The 22,503-nt window shown below is 52.2% G+C and overlaps 1 protein-coding gene across 1 annotated transcript; it reads right to left on the minus strand.

Annotated features, from left to right (window-relative positions):
- Positions 1–1,360: 1,360 nt before the first annotated feature.
- Positions 1,361–17,617, minus strand: LOC105487227 (pescadillo ribosomal biogenesis factor 1). The gene is made up of 15 exons (XM_011750604.2): positions 17,459–17,617; positions 14,494–14,573; positions 13,270–13,423; positions 11,923–12,032; positions 9,076–9,247; positions 8,899–8,988; positions 6,059–6,175; positions 5,866–5,940; positions 5,545–5,634; positions 5,103–5,233; positions 4,585–4,710; positions 4,283–4,467; positions 3,669–3,835; positions 3,371–3,532; positions 1,361–1,865 (listed from the first exon to the last, which is right to left on the minus strand). Exons 1-15 carry the CDS (start codon positions 17,480–17,482, stop codon positions 1,782–1,784), a joined length of 1,767 nt encoding a protein of 588 aa, XP_011748906.1. The 5' UTR covers positions 17,483–17,617; the 3' UTR covers positions 1,361–1,781.
- Between the last annotated feature and the right edge of the window lie 4,886 nt (positions 17,618–22,503).

Below are 22,503 nucleotides of genomic sequence, written 5' to 3' on the forward strand. Positions count from 1 at the left end.
CCTGTCTCATTTTCCAAGCTTGGCCTTTCCTTCTTCACCCGAGAGGAGCAAGATCATGGATGAGGACCAATGCCTGCCTGCCTGGAATCATCAGCCCAGCTGTGGGCAGTAAGGAACCAGCTGGCCACCCAGTGGGGTCTGGGACGCGTCAGAGCCCCACTGCCCCCGCCATTACTGGGAGATTCTGGAATGGGGAAAATTCCACATCAGCATGACTGCCAGGAATTTTTCCGTATCTGATGGGCCTGCGCTCTAGCTGTGTGGCCCTGGATGCACAGGCCCCCAGACAGGCCTGAGTTGTCCCCCCGGGCTGCAGGCTTTGGCTCCAGAGGTCCTGACCCTCTGTTCCTGCCTCTGGAGGCAACCCCGCTTCCTCCCATCGCCATGTGCATGACAGACTGGGAATGGCACACAGCCCTCTCCTCCCACCCACAGCCAGTCCCAGCTGAGAAGGGGAGCCCTAGGTTTTCTGCTCCCCAGGCCAGAGCCTGCCCAAGCTCTTGCTTTCCCCCTTCACAGGCTGGACCTACATCCACTGCCACAAAAACATTCTCTGCCCACACAGCCAGCAAACAGTGAGAGGCAGAGGGCAAGGCCCTCAGGTGCCTGGATTCAGGGAAAGTAGAGCCATTCCAAACCCACCCTTCCTCAGCCTGGCCCTAGTCCTCGACAGCACTCACCCCTGGGAGGTGAGTCCTGGGAGGGGCTCAGAGTGAGCACCGAGAGCCCCAGGTTATAGTCCTGGCTCTGTCATGATGCACTGGCGGTTCCAAACAAGGGCATATCCCAATGGGCATCAGCAGGGACACTGCCAAGGTCAGTTGGGAAGCTGTCAGGCAGGCCTCACAGACCGTAAGTGGAGCTGCCGTGGAATCCTACGCTGGGAGGTACTCAGCGGTTCTGCCAACATGCCCACAAGGCAAGCTGAGGGCAGGACCTCACCGCAGGCCCACAGATCCTTCCGGATCTGGCTTTTACCTTCTGGGCCGACTCCAGCAGGAAGTGATGTAAATCAGTTGGTGTTTACCAAGTACTTACTACACACCTGATATTACTGAGTCTGTAAGGTCTGAGCCTATAAAGTTATCACAGAACCCTCAACACATCCCTTTCAAAGAACAGAATTTCTACCGGTAACTGACACATGAGGAAGCAGGTGCAGAGGGAAAGTGCCTGGGTTAGAATGTGAACCAAGGCCAGACAGGCTGTGAAGCCCAGACCCAGAACCTCTGTGTCTACCTTCTGGCACCCCTGGACCTGGTCCAGAGAGCTCTAAGAGGTGCCTAGGGCTGGCCCAACCTGCAGCAGAGTGCTAGGTGGGCCTCCTCCAACCCTAGGAAGGCTCGTGGACACGGAATGCAATTGGCGCGAAAGTCCAGTCATTTAATAAAAATGCCCCCCCACCCTCACCCCATCACAGCACCCTGAGAATCATGGGTCCAACTGTGTGGGAGGGGGCTGTGGAAAGCCAGGATGAGTGGGGGCAGTAGGCAGGGGGCTGGGTGGGCCCCTGCACCTCATGCCACTGGCTCCTGGAAGCAGAGAATCAGGCTGGGCACAGATGCCTCTTCTCTGCCTAGGCACCAGCAGGGCAGCTCCATCCAAGGGAGGCCAGGGCTGCCCACCAGCCTAGCCAGAGAGCATGAGGGGTCAGGGCTGGCTGGAGAAAGGAGGAGGAGAAGAGAAGCGACTCTGGTCCATCACACTTAGGTCCTCTGGCCTGCCTCTGCCACATCCAGCTGCTAGGGGCTGGTCTCAGCCCTGTGAGGGGCCGCAGGCACTCACTCCGGCCTTGCTTTCTTGGCCTTCTTCTCAGACCTCATCGCCTCATCGTGGGCTTTCCGCTTCTCTGCCAGCTTGTTGGCCTGTGAGGGGGAAGGCGAAGGTCAGGCTGAGATGTGTGGAGAGGGGAGGGTGTGGGGCACCGAACTCAAAGCTATATCCCTTAAAAGCAGAGCTTCCAGAAAAGGTCACAAATTCCCATAGGAAAAAGATCTACCTGACCCACTTCACAGTGAGAAAACATGCCCTAGCCTTGCTTTAACGACATTATTTCACGCGCCCACAAATCTCGAGATAAGAGAATCCTAAACTCCCAGAGCTGGAAGGAGCCTTGGCAACAGTCCCATTTCCCTACTCCACCTGGAAAGCAGACACCAGTGGCACCTTCACCAGGAGCTGGTAGAAAGGGGTACAACAGGAAGAACCTTCTTTCTTGGGTCACCTGACAATATATTTTTAATTTTTTTTTTAAAGAGACAGGGTCTTTCTCTGTTGCGCAGCCTGGAGTGCAGTGGCATGATCATAGCTCACTGCAGCCTCAAATTACTAGGCTCAAACAATCCTCCCACTTCAGCCTCCAGAGTAGCTGGGATTGACTACTGGTGTGCACCACCATGTGTAGCCTCTTTTTTTTTTTTTTTTTGGTAGAGACAGGGTCTCAATATGTTGCCAAGGCTGGTCTTGAACTCCTGGCCTGAACTGATCCTCCTGTCTTGGTATCCCAGAGTGGTGGGATTACAGGCGTGAGCCACCACGCTGAGCCCCATTTGACAATAACAATTTCAAAACTGCAATAGTTATGCTTCTAAGAATTTAGCCTGCAGAATCATTCAGAGGAGGGCAGACACATGCTCAGGGATGTTTTCTGAGAATGACTGAAACTGGAGAACAATCGAATCCCACCACAGGGGACAGGCCAGGTATTGGATGAGAAGTCCATATTACGGTTAAATGAAAATTACACCTCAGGCTGGGTACAGTGGCTCATGCCTCTAATCCCAACGCTCCACTGCACTCTAGCCTGGGTGAGGAGGAAGACTCTGTCTCAAAAAACAAATTATACCTCAAAACAATCTATAGCATGACCTCCCAAAGACGGGTCATTATGGGCACAAGAGAAACCTGGGGGCTGTTATTACAGGCTGCTCTACTCCACGGGCAGGGCTGTAAGCCAGTTCTGCATCACTCATCGCAGGGTTCCAGGGTGCATGAGTTTGTATTTTTAATTAGCACATATGGCTTTATGAACAAGAAAATACAAAACAGATAGAAGTTTAACAAAAGTCCCCCACAGTCCCTGAGTGCACCAGGAAGGCTCTGTTCGCAGACCCCAGCAGACTCAGGAAGCTGGATGCAGGGTGGGACAGAAGCCCTAAGGAAAGCCAGGGCCGGAGCTGGCAGTACCAAAGATGCCTACACTGGCCTGGGTCGGGGGCCCCAAAGGCTAGGCTGGGCCAGGCAGGCAACCTCAGGAAAAGGCTAGAAGAGCCTCAGTCTGCCTAGAGGAGGGCCCCAGGCCACATACATTCACCTGTGCAGTTGGGTCTGGTAGCCACACTTGGGTCTCAACTGGGTGGCCGGAACTCACCTCTCGGATTTTTCGCCTCTTGCCAAACATGATCTTCTGGTACAGGTACTTCTCCCGCTTCTTCATCATCATAATGGCCAGGCGCTTGGCCTCACTCTCCTCCTCCTGGGCCAGCCGCTGTTTATCCTCCAGTTTCAAGGTGCCTGCCATCACCCTGGGCTTCTGGGGACACAAGGAGGGTGCTTGTGAGGGCAGGTTCCCCCAACCTCCACAGTCTCTGGCTCCTGCCCTTCTAGGCCAGGACAGGCACCAAGCAGGGCTGCTTCCCAGGCTGAGCTCGCAGTGCAGCTCCCCCTACCTTCCCCTCCATCCTCTGCTCCTCCAGGGCTGACAGCCGGGCCTCTTCCTCCTTTTCTGAACCAGCCTCTGCATCTTCCTCCTCCTCCTCCTCTTTTCCCTCTTCATCACCATCACCTTCGTTGTCGTCATCCTCTTCCTCCTCCTCTTCTGACTCATTCAGGTTTCCTAGAGACAGCCAATGACCTCTGAATGCCGTGGGAACCTGCTGTCTCTTTGGCAGGATGACAACAGGCCCAGGCTCCATCCTCTCTGACCCTGCTGTCTTTAGCCATGGGCAGTTCAGGGCTGTCCCAATTGTGGCCCTCTCTGGCACCTCCCCACAGCCCAGCTGCCATCAGAGGAAATTCCAAGGCCCCTAGTCCTGAGCTCTGTTGCCTCCAATGTAAACTCTGATGACAACGCAGCACGTTCTTCTGCTCAGTTATCCTGAACGTCAAATAACACCTGACCCCAGGAGGCAGATGTCCCTTCTCCGAAGCCTTACTCCACAGGTGGCTTCAAAGGGCTTTCTGCTCCTACTGCCTGTTCCCTGGAGCTTTCCACCTTGGCAGCCAAGGGAAACAGCCAGTGTGGGCCCAGGGGCCAAGGCCAGCCCAGTCCCATCCTGCTCACCTGGGTCCTCTCCCCGCTGCAGAGCCAGCAGCTTCAGTTTCTCAGGTGGGACGTAATCTCCTTCCCTCTCGGTCACAAAGGGTGAAAGGTGTGGGGGCAGCTGCACCCCAGGGAAGTACTCTGCCACGGGGAGGAGGAGCCTGGCGTTCACCGAGTCAAACACCCACTGGGGCTGCACGTAGCACCTGGTGCAGAGTGGCAGGCAAAAACGAAGTCACGGAGGGCAACTCAGGGTCCTGCTGCATCGCAGGGCCTTTGAGATGGGACATGCAGAAATCCAGATAATCAGATTGGGGGCCTACCTGCCAATGACTGAGGTCTGCTGCCCAGGCCGGTCGACAATCTGGTGGGTGATGCGGGAGTCTGTGACGTCATAGGTGGCCCCGATGCACAAAGACTTGTCCCAGGACACTTCCCCCCCAAAACTCCTACAGGGACAGGGAGAGCCCACACGGGTACACAGACATGAACTGCCTGTCCTGGGACTCAGCTTCCTGGGATCTGCTGGCCACCCAGTCCAAAAACTCACCCTCTTAGGGCACCGTTGCCCCCTCCTCACCCCAGGATCCTCCCATCCTGGCTCAGCAGAGATCTGCCCACTGCTCATCCTTCTGTGCTAAGCTGGTAATAAAATGACGGTAGTCCCGCCCTCTGCTGAGTGCTTCCTATGTGCTCAGTGCAGTGCCGAGCACTTTCCACACACTCTTTCATAGAAAGTAGAAACTGACACCATCCCAATGTTACTGATGGACACCAGGGCAGGACCCAGACCAGAGCATGGCCGAACCAGTGCTGTCAGAGGGCCCTTGAGCCTCCCTACCTGATGATGAAGGCCAGGGCCTCACGGGGCACCTCTCGGTTCAGGAAGAACTTCAGGCCTTCAAAAAGCTTCTTGTGCTTCTCCTGTGCCTCCAGCTCCTTCCTGCGGTCTTCCTCCTGTGCTGACATCTCCTGTTGAAAAAGAGGCCAGGCTTCGCACCACCAGGGCTGCCCACCTCCACTGGAGGGCCAAGGCTGGAGATAACGCCCACTCCAGCTTCCTTCTAGATCCTGGATCCTGCCTTCAAAGGAAACTCCAAGGCCCCACTCCTGAACTCTGTTGCCTCCTATGTAAACTCTGATGACAATTCAGCCCGTTCTTCTGCTCAGTTGCTTTGACCGTCAAATAACACCTAATTTATAGGATGCAAATGTCCCTAAGCTGGGAACCCCCCCACACGACCCCTCCCAGTCCTCCTGCCAGAAGGCAGTGCAGTGCTCACCCCATCGGTGGGAAACTCATCCACCTCGGCCTCCTCCTCTGTGGCAGGCACCACCACGCGGGCCAGGCTGGCACTGAGGGCTGCCAGTTTCTACAGGAGAGAAGGGGCTGCTTGCAGTGGGGGACCTCATGTGGGCATGGGGCCAGGGTGGGGAGGGGCAGCAGTGACAGTCCTGGGCATCAGCAGGTGTGGGTTCCAAGGGCAGGCCGAGACCACCCACCTAGCCACAACCACCCCCACCCTGACCCAGACCCCCAGAGGTATTGGGGACAGAGACCACGCCCTTGGGAGATGCCAGGTGACGCTGCTGGAGCCTCTCACCTCCATAGAGCTCTCGGAGTCCAACGCGTAGGTGCCCTCACTGGCCTTTGCCTCTGCTTGGGCCTGCCCCTCGAGCTAGTAGGCAAGGGGAAGGTCAGGGGCAGAGGACAGCCACAGCCCCTCGCCTCTGTGTCGACAGAGAAGGGCTGCGGCCCCTGCACCGCGAGCAGAAGGCACTGGTATGGGGTCCTACCTTCGGGGGGTAGTGCAGGTTGAGCAACTGGTAGAGGCGGAAGTTGACGAAGCCCAGCAGTGTGGTGTAGAACTCAGTGAAGGTGGCCATGACCCTGTAGTCCACGTCTGTCGGGTGCTGAGGAACACAAGAGGTGCATGAGCAGTGTGGGCGCAGGGATGGGGGCAAAGGAGGGACAGACAACCACAGAGTGGAGGGCGCCTGACCTACCCGAGGACTCCAAGCTCCTCAAGAAGGCACTGCCCTAGGGAAGGGGTGGCACGGATCTTCCCACCCAGGGGCGTTCTGGCCACAAGTGTTCCCAGCCACAAGTGAGGCTCTGGATAGGGGTCCCAAGGGTTAGAGCCATCCTCGAAGTCAGTGCCAGACCCCCATAAAAGAGTGAGAAAAGGAACCCTGGTCCCCACTGCTCCCAGGACTGGCTGGTCCTCCCCTCCCTGCGCCAGTTCTCCCACTCCCTTCAGGTCTAGCTCAGACTCGGAGACACCACTTTCTGACCCGGCCGGAGCTCCTGCCTTCTGCATCACCTAGCCCACAATCTTTGCTGCATGTCTGCTGCTGGGCTAGCGTGTGGGCACCAGGAGGGCGGTGCTCCCAGCGCTGTCCCTAGCCCAGAAGGGCTGGCAAAACCTTAGCTGACTAAGGTGCCTTGGGAAGGCCAGGCTCAGCGGGGGCGGGGGATGAATGGGGCTCAGGCCACCCACTGAGTCCCACCTCTGAACCTTGGGATGGACACTCAGAATTGAGTGACCCCTCCTTGGGCCCAAGCCAGGTCCAGAGCCATGACCCAAAGGGCTGGGGTAGGCTGGCAGCTGGCCTGGCTCAGCCCCCAGGCAGCTCTTGGGAAATGGCCAGCAGACAAACTACTTACTGCTCAGGGCAAAGGCAAAGAGCTGTCATCCCAGCAGCAGGGGACACAGAAGGCTCATCTTCGCCCTGGAGCAGCTAATAGGGCAAAACAGGGCAAAGAACTGAGGCCCAGACAGAAGCACCACAACTCTTGAGCAGTTCTGCCCCCTAAAACCATGGAGGCCAAGCCAGCCCAGCTGGCTCCCAGGACGCGGCAGGATGTTCCGAGCAACATGAAAATCAGTAGTGATCACCATGAGTGCCGGGTGTGCCCATGACTCTCAGCTGTTCTGCTATTCTGCTGCCAGACAGTGACCTGTGCTGTGAAAGCACACAGGGCCAAGGGAAGTCCCGCCTGTCCCCCCACTCACACCTCCATCCTTCCATGAGAATCTGTGAGGGCCCCTGACAGGCACATCTGGGGACCAACCACATTTCCCACAGCCCAGCACTGAGCAGGGAGCCCCCGCCCCTACAACCAGCCTGACTTCCACAGCTATGAACCCAACCCTGGCTGCTCACAGGAGGGGCACAACTGGGCTCCGCTACGACCTAGTGCCAGTCCTCCCCATCTGCTGAGAGGAAGCAACGGCTGTGAACTGGCCGGGGAGGAAAGGGGAATGGGTGGCTGGCTCCCTTCTCCCAGGGCCAGCTGTGTGGAGGCCAGCCTGCCCCAGGGCCCTGTTCACCAGCAGGGAGGACACACAAAGAGCAGTCTGAGTAGCATGGGGGCAGGACGTCAGAGAGATGGAAGGCCCAAGAGGAAGGCAGGAAGGAAGGAGGAGGAGAGAGGGCTGCGGAGGGGAAGAAGGAAGGGCCACCCATGCGTGCCCCATGAGGGGTGGGAACAGGGACTGCTGAGGGCCAAGCCCGCCTCTCACCGGCAAACAGGCCACAGCCTCACCACCAGGCAGCCAGTTAGGGTAGGTTCCAGCCCTTGCAACCCCACCCACAAGGGATCGTAAGGAACAGTCCAGAGCGCCTAGAGCCCCAGCTCCCCCTGGAGCCCCTGATAATCTGGACAGCAGAGCCACTGTGCTAACTGGACCAGCAGCGGCTGCTCTCCACTGAAGGCACCAGTTCCCACTCAATGATCAAGCAAGGTGGGCTAAATGCAGGCCACCAGCACAGGGAGGCAGGAGAGGCTGGCCCCACCACCTGGGGGGCACTAGAAGCTAATGATGCCTCCATGAGGGGGCAAAACCAGGGTTTCTCTCAGTGGATCCCTGCCAACAATTCCCAGGATTTCAAATGGATAAAGAAAAAGGCTGGGCTCTGCGGCTCACGCCTATAATCCTACCACTTTGGGAGGCTGAGATGGAAGGACTGCTTAAGCTCAGGAGTTCAAGACCAGTCTGGGCAATGTAGTGAGACCCTATCTCTATTTTAAAAGAAAGAGAAAACAATATGTATAGGAAACAGTGCCACATGCTAAGTGCTTCTCCTGTGCTCACCGTTCCCCTTCTCTCCCAGTCCTCGAGTCCTGTGGGGCAGACAGGCGGGAAGGGGGAAGCAGAGGAGGGAGGCAAGGCCACTTGGCCAAGGTCTGGCAGTTATTGGCAGCAAAGCAGGGACAAGGACCCCAGTAGGTTTGAGGGCAGGGCTCTGCCACTGTCCCCATGTGGTGCTGGACGTGCAGGCCGGGTATGACCCTGGTAGCTGTTCTCACTGTTCACTCGGCCCCTAAAAGGCCAAGCACCAGGCACTGTTAAGGACGTAGACACTGTTAACTGCGGCACAGAGAGGTGAAAGGAACACGTCCAAGGGCATGCAGCTGCCAGGTGCTGCCACAGGACTAGCTTAGGTTCCTGCTCTTAATGAGGATGCTGTGTGGCACATTCCCCATCTTGTTCTGCCCCACCTCACCCATCGTCAACAGTTGGGAACCCAGCACTTGCTAGACTCCATGAACAGCAAAATCCCCCTTCCTCCACACCTGTATCTGTCTAGGAGGCAGCACAAGCCCCTCCCCTCCCGAAAGGCACACTCACATCATGGGAGAAGGCATAGGGAGTGATCCACACAATGGGCTGCCCCAGCACCTCGGCCTGGTAGTAAATGCCTTTGATGGACAGGAAGACCTGTGGGAGAGGAGACAGCTGGGTGAAGACCATGGTGGGCAGGAGAGGGCGTGGGGTGGGGTGCCCGCCAGATGGTCCCAGGCTCACCTTGCGCAGGGCACGGGCGGCAATAATGTAGTGCATGAACTCCACAGTGAGCCGGCGGCACAGCTGAATGGTCTGCACGTGGCACTTGCCAGTCCGTGGGAAGGTGGAAAAGAGGAAGCACATGGAGAGGGCATCGTCCAGGTCCCGCAGGGCATCGATGAATGTGGGGTACCTGCACAGCCAGTGGGGCAGCACATGGGGCCTGTTCAGCCTGGGTACCAAGGGGGGGCCCTGATCTCCTTACCCCACCCCAGATGCCCCATTCCTCAAGCCAGGCCTCACCACTGCCACCTCCTGACCTGGCAGGAGCAGCTTCCCCACATCTGACCACAGTCCTTGGGAGGAACCACTTAACCAGGACGTGCCCACTAGGCTCTGAGGACCAGAGAAGTCCTGATGGGGATCCTCAAGACATCCATTGCTCACCAAAGACCCAGCCTTGACCCACGTACGTATTTTGTGGTGCATGAAGGTAGACGGAGTCAGGGCCTCCATGACTATCTTTGAAGGTGAACATTTAGTGCACGGACACTCTATAGAGAGGTCCAAGATGGAAAATGGGAAACCAAAGCTGCCCTAGTGGAGAAGGGAGCGGGGTGGGGGCTGCTTCCCCTAGGCAGCACTTATGTCTAGGCCTGGCCACAGGTCGCCAGCGTAGGTTCTAGCTTCCATGCCTCTCACCCCTTGGACCTGTCTAGTTGGCAGAACCAATAAGACCCAGGGAATTGGGTCCAGGAAGAGCCAGAGCAGAATGTGTTTCGGGGAATCTTGTGGTAAATGACAAAGCCAACAAGGAGGAGCCACCCCGGGCACTGTGTGGCTGCCCTGTTGAGGGACAGAGGCATGGGTCACAGAGAAGACATGGAACCACAAGCAACGACACCTGGATTCCAGTCCTGGTCCGAGCTGTGACCCAGACTCTTCATTTACGACTGGGCTCTTGCAGCTCCCTAGAAACGCCTTGGGCCCAAGTGGACGGACAGAGCTTCAAGCTTCTCTCCCGCAGCCAGAGCAGCTGCCAGAGACGCTGGCATCCAAACTGCCTTCCAGGAAGCTACCTTTTTAAAAATCATTTTTGTTACTTTTTCTATTTTCTTTTTTCCAAGTGCTTCTTCAAGGAGAAGCAGCTTCCTTTTGAAGTATGGGTTCTGGCTGGGGGTTGGGCGGGGCAGCGGGAGGGGTGCAGTTTAAAAAAAAAAGAGAGAGAGAGAATGGGTTCTGCTACTTCAAAAAAGACTCCAAAATCCATGAGACCAGACACTGCCAAGGTCCTTCCAGCCCCAGATGGCATCACTTACTGCTACGAGTCAGAAGTCTACCAGGTCTTCAAACCCATGCCAAGATGGAAGAAAGGCCTGCAGAGACCTCTCATGAGGCAGCAGGATAGCTGTCTGGTTTCTTGGTGCAGAGGTGACAGCCTCAATTGGCCCTCTCTGGTGCCTTGTAGTTTCCTAACTCTCCACCTCACAGACAAAACCAACAACCCAGGCTTTCTGTAGAAACAGCACCAGCATTTCCGGGCCAACTGCTTTTCTTTCTTAAGCTCTGGCTTTAGCTAAGGAGCTAGAGATGGTGTAAAATGAGATCACCACAACCACACCGTCACACTTGATGTGTGTGTATGAACCCAGGCACTTGCTTTTCGTGTGTGGCTTTTTTTCATTTATTTCACCGAACACTGTGTGTCACAGGCAGGACAGGAACTGCCATCATCTCTTATGGAGGTGGGGACCTACTCGGGTTAAGAAATACCCTCTGGCCACCCAGCGCATGTGCCACACAGTTGGGATGGGAACACCGGCCGTCTAGCTCCTAGGCCAGGGCTCTTCCTGTGACAGCCCACAGCCAGGCTGGATGAAGCCAACCCGAGCCATCCTGGAGCTCAGTGTTCCTGGGCCATCAGCCCCCAAAGATGACAGACATTCACCAGCCCAGGGCTTCTGAACGTTACCACTACTGACATTCGGGTCAGACTACACTATGTTGTAGGGGACTACTATAGCGCATTTAGTGGCATCACTGGCCTCTCTCCACTTGATACCAATAGCACATCCATCCAAGTTGTGAGAACCAAAAGAGTCTCCAGGCATTGCCAAATGCCCACTGGAAAAGCAAGATCACCCCTGATTAAGAATTGCTGATTTAGGCTGGATGTGGTGACTCACACCTGTAATCCCAGCACTTTGAGAGGCCGAGGTGGGTAGATCACGTAAGGTCAGCCTGGCCAACATGGTGAAACCCAGTCTCTACTAAAAACACAAAAATAAGGCAGGCGTGGTGGTGGTGCCTGTAATCCCAGCTACGCAGGAGGCTGAGGCAGGTGAATTGTTTGAACCTGGGAGGTGGAGGTTGCAGTGAGCCGAGATCCCCCCGCTGCACTCCAGGCTGGGCAACAGAGCAAGACTTTCTCAAAAAACACATGAAACAAAATTTGCTGATTTAGTCAGTGAATGAGGGGGACGTCTGAGAAGGCTGGGCAAGGAACAGTTCAGACCAGAAGTGTCTAGCCGTGCTTCCCAGGTCTCACCAGGTACCCGCCGTGCAGCCATGGGGCGCTGGGGCTCTCCCACCACAGGGCCTCTGCACTTGCCACGGCCTCTGCTTGGACTGTGCTTCCGATGGCTGGCTCAGACGTCTCCCCTCAGAGCCCTGTCTGACAGCCCTGTAACTACAGACCTAGTAATCATTCTAGAAATTTGCTAGCTTGGTTTTTGGTCTGTGTCCTTCAAGGAGATGCAAGCTCTTTGAGCTGGGTCTTAGTCTTGTTCCCTACTGAATCCCTGGTGCTAGGACAGAGACCAGCAGTAAATGAAGAAACTGCGGTGTCCCGAAGACGGCCTGGCTCACCGTTCCTTGATGATGTGGTCAAGTTTGTAGTTGGGCTTATTGTCCTTTAGACGCTCTACAGTGTTCCACTCGCTCTTCCCATAGGCCTTCCGGAGCTTCCGGACAAACACCTGAAGGAAAGGAAAAGACCACTGATGCTGAGGCTCAGGACTCCTGGACAACTTCTATGGAAGATGGAAACGCAGGGCAGAAGGACTCTCATGCCCCTTGAAGCTGGCCATGGCTGTGTGCCTGTGTCACCGACCCCTCTGCCCAGGATATGCAAAAAAGCCAACTCCAAGGAACACCAAGCCTGGTGTGTTAACCAGCAGAGCTAGACCAGGCACCCTTTTTGACAATGCACAAGTGTCCCAACTCCACATGTTTACATGGGAGGACGGCACAGCAAAGCAGCTCCATTTTTCTTTCTTTTTTTTTTTGAGACGGAGTCTCGCTCTGCCACCCAGGCTGGAGTGCAGTGGCCGGATCTCAGCTCACTGCAAGCTCTGCCTCCCGGGTTCACGCCATTCTCCTGCCTCAGCCTCCCGAGTAGCTGGGACTACAGGCGCCCGCCACCTCGCCCGGCTAGTTTTTTGTAGTTTTTAGTAGAGACGGGGTTTCACAGTGTCAGCCAGGATGGTCTCGATCTCCTGACCTCGTGATCCGCCCGTCTCGGCCTCCCAAAGTGCTGGGATTACAGGCTTGAGCCACCGCGCCCGGCCTCCATTTTTCTTTCTTTTTTTGAGACAGAGTCTCGCTCTGTTGCCCAGGCTGGAGTGCAGTGGCCGGATCTCAGCTCACTGCAAGCTCCGCCTCCAGGGTTTACGCCATTCTCCTGCCTCAGCCTCCCGAGTAGCTGGGACTACAGGCGCCCGCCACCTTGCCCGGCTAGTTTTTTGTATTTTTTTTAGTAGAGACGGGGTTTCACCGTGTTAGCCAGGATGGTCTCGATCTCCTGACCTCGTGATCCGCCCGTCTCAGCCTCCCAAAGTGCTGGGATTACAGGCTTGAGCCACCTCGCCCGGCCAGCAGCTCCATTTTTCAACTGAGAACAGAAGCCAAGTGACCTGCCACTGACAGGATGAGAAAGGCTGGCCTCTGTTCCCAACACCAGACTATATCAGCATGAAACAAGCTGTGGATCTGTGTGTGGCACTGAGCCACCCAGAAAAATGCAATGGAAGCCTGTTTTGGGGCCAGGTCCTAAAATTAAATGACCTCTTCCCTCCAAGTACTTCTGTTGAGGCTCACGCTGCTCTCTGTATAGGCTTACCCAGAGAGGGTAGGCAATCTGCCCAAGGTCACAGTTAGTTAGTGGGTCACAGAGCTGCGATGAGAACCTGACAGACCCTAGAGCCCAGACCTCACCTTGTATTCCCGGAACTTGTTGACAATGGGTTCATGGAGGAGAAACCTGATGTCTTTGATAAGGTAAAACGTTCGGGCTGCTGTAGAACCCTTGTTAACCTTCTTCTTGTGTTTCGGTTCATGGGGGTAAATGCCCTTCAGAATGCACAACCGCCTGGAAGACAGAGGCCATCTGTTATGTCAGTTATGTGGGTAAAGGTGGGGAGCACTGGCCACAGCTGGGCCTGGAAAACAACGGTAAACAGGGAACATGGGGTCCCTGCCCTTAGACAGCTCACATCCTAGTACACGAGTCTCACAATCACAGTCATAAAACAAAAACGCAGACTTGAGAGTCTCTAGGGGAGTTAAGAAAGGACTTGCTGAGATATCGGCATTTTAGCCACAAAAAGGAGAGAAGCATCCTAACAAGGAGAGAAGCTCCTAACAAGGAGAGAAGCATCCTAACAAGGAGAGAAGCATTCTAACAAGAGGGACAAAGTCCAGAAGGCTGGAAAGAGCTGGTGTGTTTGAAAGAATAAAAATAAAAGTGGACCAGGTGGCCAGGTGTGATGGCTCACATCTGTAATCCCAGCACTTTGGAAGGCTGAGGCAGGCGGATCACCTGAGGTCATGAATTGGAGACCAGCCTGGCCAACATGATGAAACCCTGTCTCTACTAAAAAAAATAAAAACATTAGCCAGGCATGGTTGCCAGCGCCTGTAATCCTAGCTACTAGGAAGGCTGAGGCAGGAGAATCGCTTGAACCTGGGGGTGGAGGTTGCAGTGAGCTGAGATCATGCCAGTGCACTCCAGTCTGGCCAACAGAGCGAGACTCCGTCTCTGGAAGAAAAAAAAAAGTGGGCCAGGTGAGCCACAGAGGCCAGGGCCCACAGGCCATAGTGAAAGACTTCACTATTTTGACTCTATGAGGAATGAGAACCCCTAGCTGCAGGATCAGGGGTCTCTTCTGCCAGACGGGAGGGGATGGATGGCAGGGACCCAGCCCAGCCCAGCTAGCCCATCCTGACGATCCAGTTCAGTTCTCCTCCATTTTCCCTTGGACCACACCTAGCAAACACAACTCACTAAAGCAAGGAAAGGTGAGAAAGAGAAGGAATACCAGAATTCCAGAACGGGTATGGCAACTCAGGTAAGACAGGGATACAGCTGAGTTTTCAATGTGCAATTCACTGCCTGGGCTTCCCGCGGCCCCTCTATATTCCCCTTCTCTCCAAGCTCACCTAAAGTCAGCCAAGCTCAGCTGGAGCTTCTTCCGGGCTTTGTTCCGGGTGATGTAGTTGGTGGCCGAGCCTCGTTCATACTGGGAGAGGAAAAAAAAGCAATTCTCCGTTAGCAATGATTGTAGTGACCGACATCAAACTCTGGGCATGCCTACTTCCACAGGCAACTATCACTCTGGATAAGTGGCTGAGATGAATCAAGGAGAGGAAACACTGCAGGGAAGGAGCTGACCTGCCTGGATGAGCTCTCCTGTACCGTCCTTGCAGCTGCCAGCACAGGGAACACATACACGATGCTGAGGGCTGCGAGGCTGCTATGGATAGGGTGCTGTGCCAAGTGCTTAGCACTAGTTCTAAATGTTGGCCATTACAATTAGTGATTTTCACACATTTCATTTAATTCCCATAACCCTGTGATGTAGGTGCTGTCAGAACCCCCATTTCACAAAGGAGAAAACGGGCTCGTAAAATAACCTATGCAACTCTTAAAAAGCACACAGCTTTTTTTTTTTTTTTTTTGTTTTGTTTTGTTTTGTTTTGAGATGGAGTCTCGCTCTGTAGCCCAGGCTGGAGTGCAGTGGCCGGATCTCAGCTCACTGCAAGCTCCGCCTCCTGGGCTTACGCCATTCTCCTGTCTCAGCCTCCCGAGTAGCTGGGACTACAGGCGCCCGCCACCTCACCCGGCTAGGGTTTTTTTGTATTTTGTAGTAGAGACGGGGTTTCACCATGTTAGCCAGGATGGTCTCGATCTCCTGACCTCGTGATCCGCCCGTCTCGGCCTCCCAAAGTGCTGGGATTACAGGCTTGAGCCACCGCGCCCGGCCAAGCACACAGCTTTTTAAGAGTTGGGGCTGGGATTCAAACTCAGGCAGGTCTGAGTCCGGTGCCTGAATGCCTAACAGCTAAGCCAGTGTTCCTAATCTTTTTCCCTCCTTTTCTTCCTCATTATAATCTCTTCACCACTACCAGGAGACTTATTAGACACACCCTTCCTCCCTCACCCATCACCCTTTCTTCCCCATGCCTCATAAAATGTTAATACCAGAGATATACTGCAGGTCTGTTTATGTAATGTGGTCCTTGGGGGGCCACAACCACTGTAATAGCTAAGATACTGCCCCTCAACCAATTTTGTTCCCTTGAGGGTGGTATTACCCTGGCTGAAAAAGTATGCTCTAAGCCACACAGCTTCTCCCCTTCCTCATTCATTCATTCAACAGACAATAACATGTCCTCTATCATGGTCAAAGCACTAAGCTAGATGCTATGAAGGCAATAAAGACAAAAAGCCTGGTCTCTACCTGCCCCCAAGAAGCATATTGTCTTGTGTAACCATTTGGATGCCTGTGGTGCTAAGACGCTGCCTCACACCCACATTTCTGTATTCGTCACACTTCTGCATCCCTCACACTTCTGCATCCCTAGATAGAGATGAGCAGTGCACTGTAACAAATACCCTACAAGCTAACAAGCATGTCTTTTCCAAACAAGATCTTCCTCTGGGCTAAGACAGCAGGGGCCTCTTTGGCTAGGTTCAGCTCTAAAGAGACAAACCTGTTAGTCTCCCAGGGGTACGTTTACTAATAACATCATAGTCATGAAACATACCCTTCATTCATTCTTTCCTTTACACATGTATTAATTGTCTATTGGGTATCAAGCCCATGCTAAGTCCTGGAGGTATAAACATGAGTTTCAGACTGCCTTAAGAAGTTGAATTTTTATTTACAGCGTTTTCCATTGCCTTATGCCACACTTATCTCTGACACCATGCTTATCCTTATAAATGTTAAGGGAATAAATGGTTCTCAATGGGTTACTCCCTGGGTATGTGCTGGGAGAAGGACAATTCAGCAATGTTTGGAGACGTTTTTAGTTGCTGGGTGCTACTGGCATCCAATAGGTGGAGGATCAGGGATGTTGCCAAATATCCTACTACACACAAGACAATCCTTTCCACAACAGAGAATCATCTTTGTTGATTCTGGCTCTGAAACCCAGCTTTTAAAAACTGTAACGATTTTGTTACATATCTACATCTGCAACTCAAGGGCAGGTTTCCCATCTTGTATCTTTGCAGTTCCGATGGGGCTAGCACTGGACACTCAATGTAGTGTGTTAGGTTAAAAATACTGGCGATAGAAACTTTCACTCTGAAAGAAACACTTAAGCCAACTATATATTCCTCATTCCCATTCCCTTCCCAGTCTTTTCATGTCACTGAGCCGATTCTCCATACAGCCACAAGAACTCCCTGAAAAACTCTAATCGTGTTACTCCTTCGATTCCTACTGCACACAGAATAAAATTCAAGCTCTACACTATTCCTACTGCACTTAGAATAAAATCCAAGCTTACAGGCCTTGCACGATACAGTACTTGTCCAACCCCAATCTTATCAGATGCCATTCTTTTCTTGGTTTACATCCCGATGTCCTTCCAACTCCTTACACACAGCAAGCCTTTCCTGCCTACTGATCTTGGCATTTGGTTTCCCTTGTCAGGCTTGCTCGTTAAGCACTACCATGCCCCACAACCCATCCAAGACGTTCTGATCTTTCCCATTTCAGTCGAAATGTTATGCCTCGAAGAGAACTTCCAAGACAACATTAACCAAATAATGTGACGGGCAGTAACGGCGAACACTACGTAATGCTTATCACCCTTTCGATAAATAGTGGTCCCACGGCTCGGCCCGCTTTTGGAATGAAGCTACGCTTGGTAAGTTCAACTCTCTCTCACAGCCCTCTCCACAGAAAGAACTCTGGAGTTCGTTCTTGGATTTCACTAAACGAGTACTGCCATCCTTACCCATCCTCGGACCCCTTCTCGCAGCTGACTACTGCCGCGTTGATCCCGTCTTTCCAGTCTCCATGAGAAATGGAGCTCGGGAAAAGAGCCGACCCCATGCTCTGCCGCCCCCAGATCCCACCCCTCGGGAATTCCCACCGTCTTTCCCACTCACCTTCTTCTTCTCAAGGCCTCCCATCGCTCCACGTTGAGGAGCCGACTAGGGCAGCGCCTACAGACAGCTCCACTTCCTCCCGCACGTGCCGTGCCAAGGACCCCGAGGACCCTCCCCACCCTACGCTGTCGGTGTGCGGGGGCTGCCCAATGAGATGCCTGTAAAAGTCCAGAGAAAGATGGGGATTTCCTCCTCGAGATTTAAAACTATAGTCTGAAAAAAATCACTGAGACCACTCTTTCCAGATCTTTCCCGTTCACAATGGTTACAAACACTTTAAGTGTTAAAACAAACGTGGATATACAGGCATTCCTGTAATCACCCTGATAACGAGGCATTGACTGTGACCGCGTTGCATGCTGGGACGGAGAGGGGCGGAAGGCTTAGAGACAGCGCGGTGCCTTCTGGGATGCAGAGGGGCGCCACGCTCCGTGTTGCGTGATGGGATTGCGTTGTCAAGGTAACGGTTGCTAAGCCTCGTTAGAATTTGGCTGCCGCTGCTGAGAAGCGGCTCGCGTGGGGCCGGGTGAGACTGCGCTGGGTTCCCACCGCCTTCGGGTTCTCTTTGGTTCATTCGCTGTTATGGGGATAAAATAGAAGAAAAGAAGACATTTTTTCTCCGGAGGTATAGAGACCCGAGAGGCCACTTGTATTTTCTGAGCCTTAGTGGTGAACTCGTGGTATATTTAAAATGTACATTCAAGGCCGGGAGCGGTGGCTCACGCCTGTAATCCCAGCACTTTGGAAGGCCAAGGCGGGCGGATCACGAGGTCAGGAGTTCGAGGCCAGCCTGGCCAATATGGTGAAACCCCGTCTCTACTAAAAATACAAAAATTAGCTGGGCGTGGTGGTGCGCGCCTGTAGTCCCAGCTGCTCGGGAGGCTGAGGCAGAAGAATGGCTTGAACCCAGGAGGTGGAGGTTGCAGTGAGCCGAGATTGCGCCACTGCACTCCAGCGTCGGCGACAGAGTGAGATTCTGTCTCAAAAAAAAAAAAGAAAAGAAAAGAAAAGAAAAAAAAAAGAGCGATCTTGGAGACTTTATTTTGGTTCTCATCATTGATGGACCCTGGAGGGGACCTTGCCTGACAGCCCTGCATTGGCAGGGGCTTTCCCAATCCTTCTCAGTTCCTTCCCAGTGCCTGGTCCCAGTTCCCTGCATCCAGACCCTGGAAGGTATGTCTTTGTCAACTCTGGGTTTAAAGGGAGCCTTCCTGATTCCCTCCATTCAGACCACGGAGGGAACATTTTGTGGACCCTGTGCTTATGGGTGGGGGTGGAGGCGTAATCAGGTCAGACTCAGCTGGTTCTCAGGTTTTGTGAGGGTGCTTATGCTGAGTACTCTTGAAGGGTCACCTGGCTAAGGGCAGTGCAATTATGGGGGGGAGCTTTGTTCTAACGGGACAGTCTCTAGCCAACCACCTTCAGGAACCCTTTTGGCTTGCATGTTTAAAAACTACATGGGAAGTTCAAAGGCATGCTAGCTTTTTTGGGATGCTAGCTGGCTACATATTATACCCCGTTTTGTGCACATTTTAAAACTGATGGGCAAATAGCATCAAGGAAAATTCAGAGCTCAAATGGTCAGCCTGCAATTATAGAGTTAACATGTAGCGTCTTCTACGTTCTCTATTTTATTTTTCTACCTGCTTTGAGTCTGTTGACTTTTCTACTGGTGTTGAGATAAAACTCTTTACAGTGTTACTAATTCGAGGTTACCTGGATATTTTTTCTATGTAGTTCAGCCAGGTTCTAGCTAAAATGTGAGCATTAAAAATTTAACCCTAAACTCATTGTCTTTTTGTGTGTGTGTGTGTGTGTGTGTGTGTGTGTGTGTGTGTGTGTGTGTGTGTATGGGTATGGGGTCTTGCTATGTTGCCCAGGCTGGTTTTGAACTTCTGGGCTCAAGCAGTCCTCCTGCCTCAGCCTCCCAAAGTGCTGGGATTACAGGCATGAGCCACCATGCCTGGCCCCATTTAAAACTTAAAAAAATAAATTAAAAATTAAAAAAGAAGAAGATAGGTTTTAAAAATCAAACTGCCAGCCGGGTGTGGTGGCTCACGCCTGTAATCCCAGCACTTTGGGAGGCCGAGGCAGGCAGATCACGAGGTCAGGAGATAGAGACCATCCTGGCTAACACAGGGAAACCCCGTCTCTACTAAAAATACAAAAAAAAAAAAATTAGCTGGGCGTGGTGGTGGGCACCTGTAGTCCCAGCTACTTGGGAGGCTGAGGCAGGAGAATGGCGTGAACCCAGGAGGCGGAGCTTGCAGTGAGCTGAGATTACACCACTGCACTGCAGCCTGGGCGACAGAGCGAGACTCCGTCTCAAAAAAAAAAAAAAAAAAAATCAAACTGCCATGGAAACTACCCAAAAATTTGGTTCACAGCCTCCATTAGATTACCTATTGGGGGCTGGGCACAGTGGCTCACGCCTGTAATTCCAGCACTTTGGGAGGCTGAGGCGGGTAGATCAGGAGGTCAGGAGATCAAGACCATCCTGGCTAACACGGTGAAACCCTCTCTCTTCTAAAAATACAAAAAAAAATTAGGGCATGGTGGCGGGCACCTGTAGTCCGAGCTACTTGGGAGGCTGAGGCAGGAGAATGGCGTGAACCCAGGAGGCGGAGCTTGCAGTGAGCTGAGCTCGCGCCCCTGCACTCCAGCCTGGGCGACAGCACGAGACTCCGTCTCAAAAAAAAAAAAAAAAAAAACGAAAATTAGCCAGACGTGGTAGCAGGCACTTGTAATCCCAGCTACTTGGGAGGCTGAGACAAGAGAGAATCACTTGAACTTGGGAGGCAGAGGTTGCAGTGAGCCGAGATTGCCCCACTGCGCTCTAGCCTTGGCAACAGAATGAGACTCCGTCTCAAAAAAAAAAAAAAAAAGATTACCTATTGGGACAAATAAAGTTGAGCCATGTAAACAAGTTCCAGTTTTGTCAAAAATAATTTGGACCTAACCATCTTTTATAAACTAGTGTCTCTGTAGTACTAATCCCATGACTAGAGTTCTAAGGTAAAACCTGTAAGACCTTTTTTTTTTTTTTCCACTCTGTCTACCAGGCTGGAGTGCAGTGGTGCAATCTCTGCTCACTGCAACCTCCGCCTCCCAGGTTCAAGTGATTCTTATGCCTCAGCTTCCTGAGTAGCTAGGATTAAAAGTGTTTGCCATCACGCCTGGCTCATTTTTGTATTTTTAGTAGAGGTAGGGTTTTGCCATGTTGGCCAGGCCGGTATTGAACTCCTGACCTCAAGTGATCCCCCCACCTCGGCCTCCCGAAGTGTTAGGATTACAGGCATGAACTACCACGACCAGCCTAAGGCTATAAGAGTTTTATTTATGTGTATATATGTGTTTAGATGTGTTTACGTATGTTATATATCGTGTCTACATGGTACCGAAGTGACTTATAAATAAATACCCATAAATTAAGCCCAAATATGTTTTTCAAGTTCATGTGACTTAAGTAAATCTTTTTTTTTTTTTTTTTTTTTTGAGGCGGGCTCTTGCTCTGTCATCCAGGCTAGAGTGCAGTGGTGCAATCTCGGCTCACTGCAACCTCTGCCTCCTGGGTTCAAGCGATTCTCCTGCCTTGGCCTCCTGAGTAACTGGGATTACAGGCGCGTGCCACCAGGCCCAGCTAATTTTTGTTTTTTCAGTAGAGACGGGATTTCACTATGTTGGCCAGGCTGGTCTCAAACTGACCTCAAGTGATCCACCTGCCTCAGCGTCCCAAAGTGCTGGGATTACAGGCATGAGCCACAGCGCCTGGACTGACTTAAGTAAATCTTTAATAAATAAACTGTTTTTTTAAATTATTGGTAAAATAAAAATGTCTTCAAAATTGTCAACATACATTTTTGCCTTGGTTTACTGGTCAAAGTTTTACCTGTGTCTCTGCTAGATATTTTAAGGGTGTCAGGGTTTGGCCTAAAGATTATAAAACTATAAACCCAGCCAAAACCAAAATGACCTTTGTTTGTGTGATTGTTTTGATAAATATGACTAATTTAATATAACTAGTTTAACAGAAAACAGCTAAATCTTCCGAGTTATCAACGAAATAGCTATGTATTTAAGACTGTTAGGTGAACATCTGATAGTCACAGGCTGTAAAAATAATTAACAAAAAAACATTTCAAATAATGACTACCTTTGTCTAATATTCAGTTCTCATAACTAGTCTAAGTAAATGTTAAAAATAAATAAATATAGGCTAGGCGCAGTAGCTCACGCCTGTAATCCCAGCACTTTGGGAGGCTGAGATGGGCAGATCACCTGAGGTTGGGACATCGAGACCAGCCTGACCAACATGGAGAAACCCCGTCTCTACTAAAAACACAAAAATTAGCCAGGCGTGGTGGCACATGCCTGTAATCCCAGCTACTCAGGAGGCTGAGGCAGGAGAATCGCTTGAACCTGGGAGGTGGAGGTTGCAGTGAGCTGAGATTGTGCCATTGCACTCCAGCCTGGGCAACAAGAGCGAAACTCCATCTCAAAACAAAACAAAGCAAAACGAAAACAAAAATAAATAAATATAAGATAAATGCTCATAAATACAATTGTCATGTAATTTAAAATCTTAAAATTATGTTAAATAAATACTCATTAAATGTCTGGGTCATTTTCAATTTAAAAAATATATTACAGGGCCAGGCTAGGTGTCTCACGCCTGTAATCCCAGCACTTTGGGAGGCAGAGGCAGGCAAGTAGCCTGATCTCAGGAGTTTGAGACCACCCTGGGCAAAATGGTGAAACTCCATCTCTACTAAAATACGAAAAATTAGCCAGATGTGGTGGCGCACGCCTGTAGTCCCAGCTACTTGGGAGGCTGTGGTGCTTGAGCCCGAGAGGTGGATGTTGCAGTGAGCCGAGATTGCGCCACTGCACTCCAGCCTGCTTGGGCTACAGAGTGAGACTCCATCTCAAAAAAAAAAAAAAAAAAAAAAAAAAAAAACACGAAAGTTACAAAAGCATGTTTATAATTATACAGTGGTTCTCGTCTATAAAATACTAATATGTCACAAGCAATTCAAGATTTCTTT

This window comes from Macaca nemestrina, chromosome 15 (genome assembly GCF_043159975.1).
Source record: "Macaca nemestrina isolate mMacNem1 chromosome 15, mMacNem.hap1, whole genome shotgun sequence".
NCBI lineage: Eukaryota > Metazoa > Chordata > Mammalia > Primates > Cercopithecidae > Macaca > Macaca nemestrina.

Bases quoted from the DNA above. Each gene is read 5' to 3' on its own strand.
- LOC105487227 (XM_011750604.2), bottom strand. From the start codon at position 17,482: ATGGGAGGCCTTGAGAAGAAGAAG. The intron at 9,248-11,922 runs GTGAGCCAGGCC...CTGGCTGTGCAG, and splicing joins GACCACATCATCAAGGAACG to GTACCCCACATTCATCGATG. The intron at 5,234-5,544 runs GTGAGCACTGCA...CTTTTTCAACAG, and splicing joins ATGAGTTTCCCACCGATGGG to GAGATGTCAGCACAGGAGGA.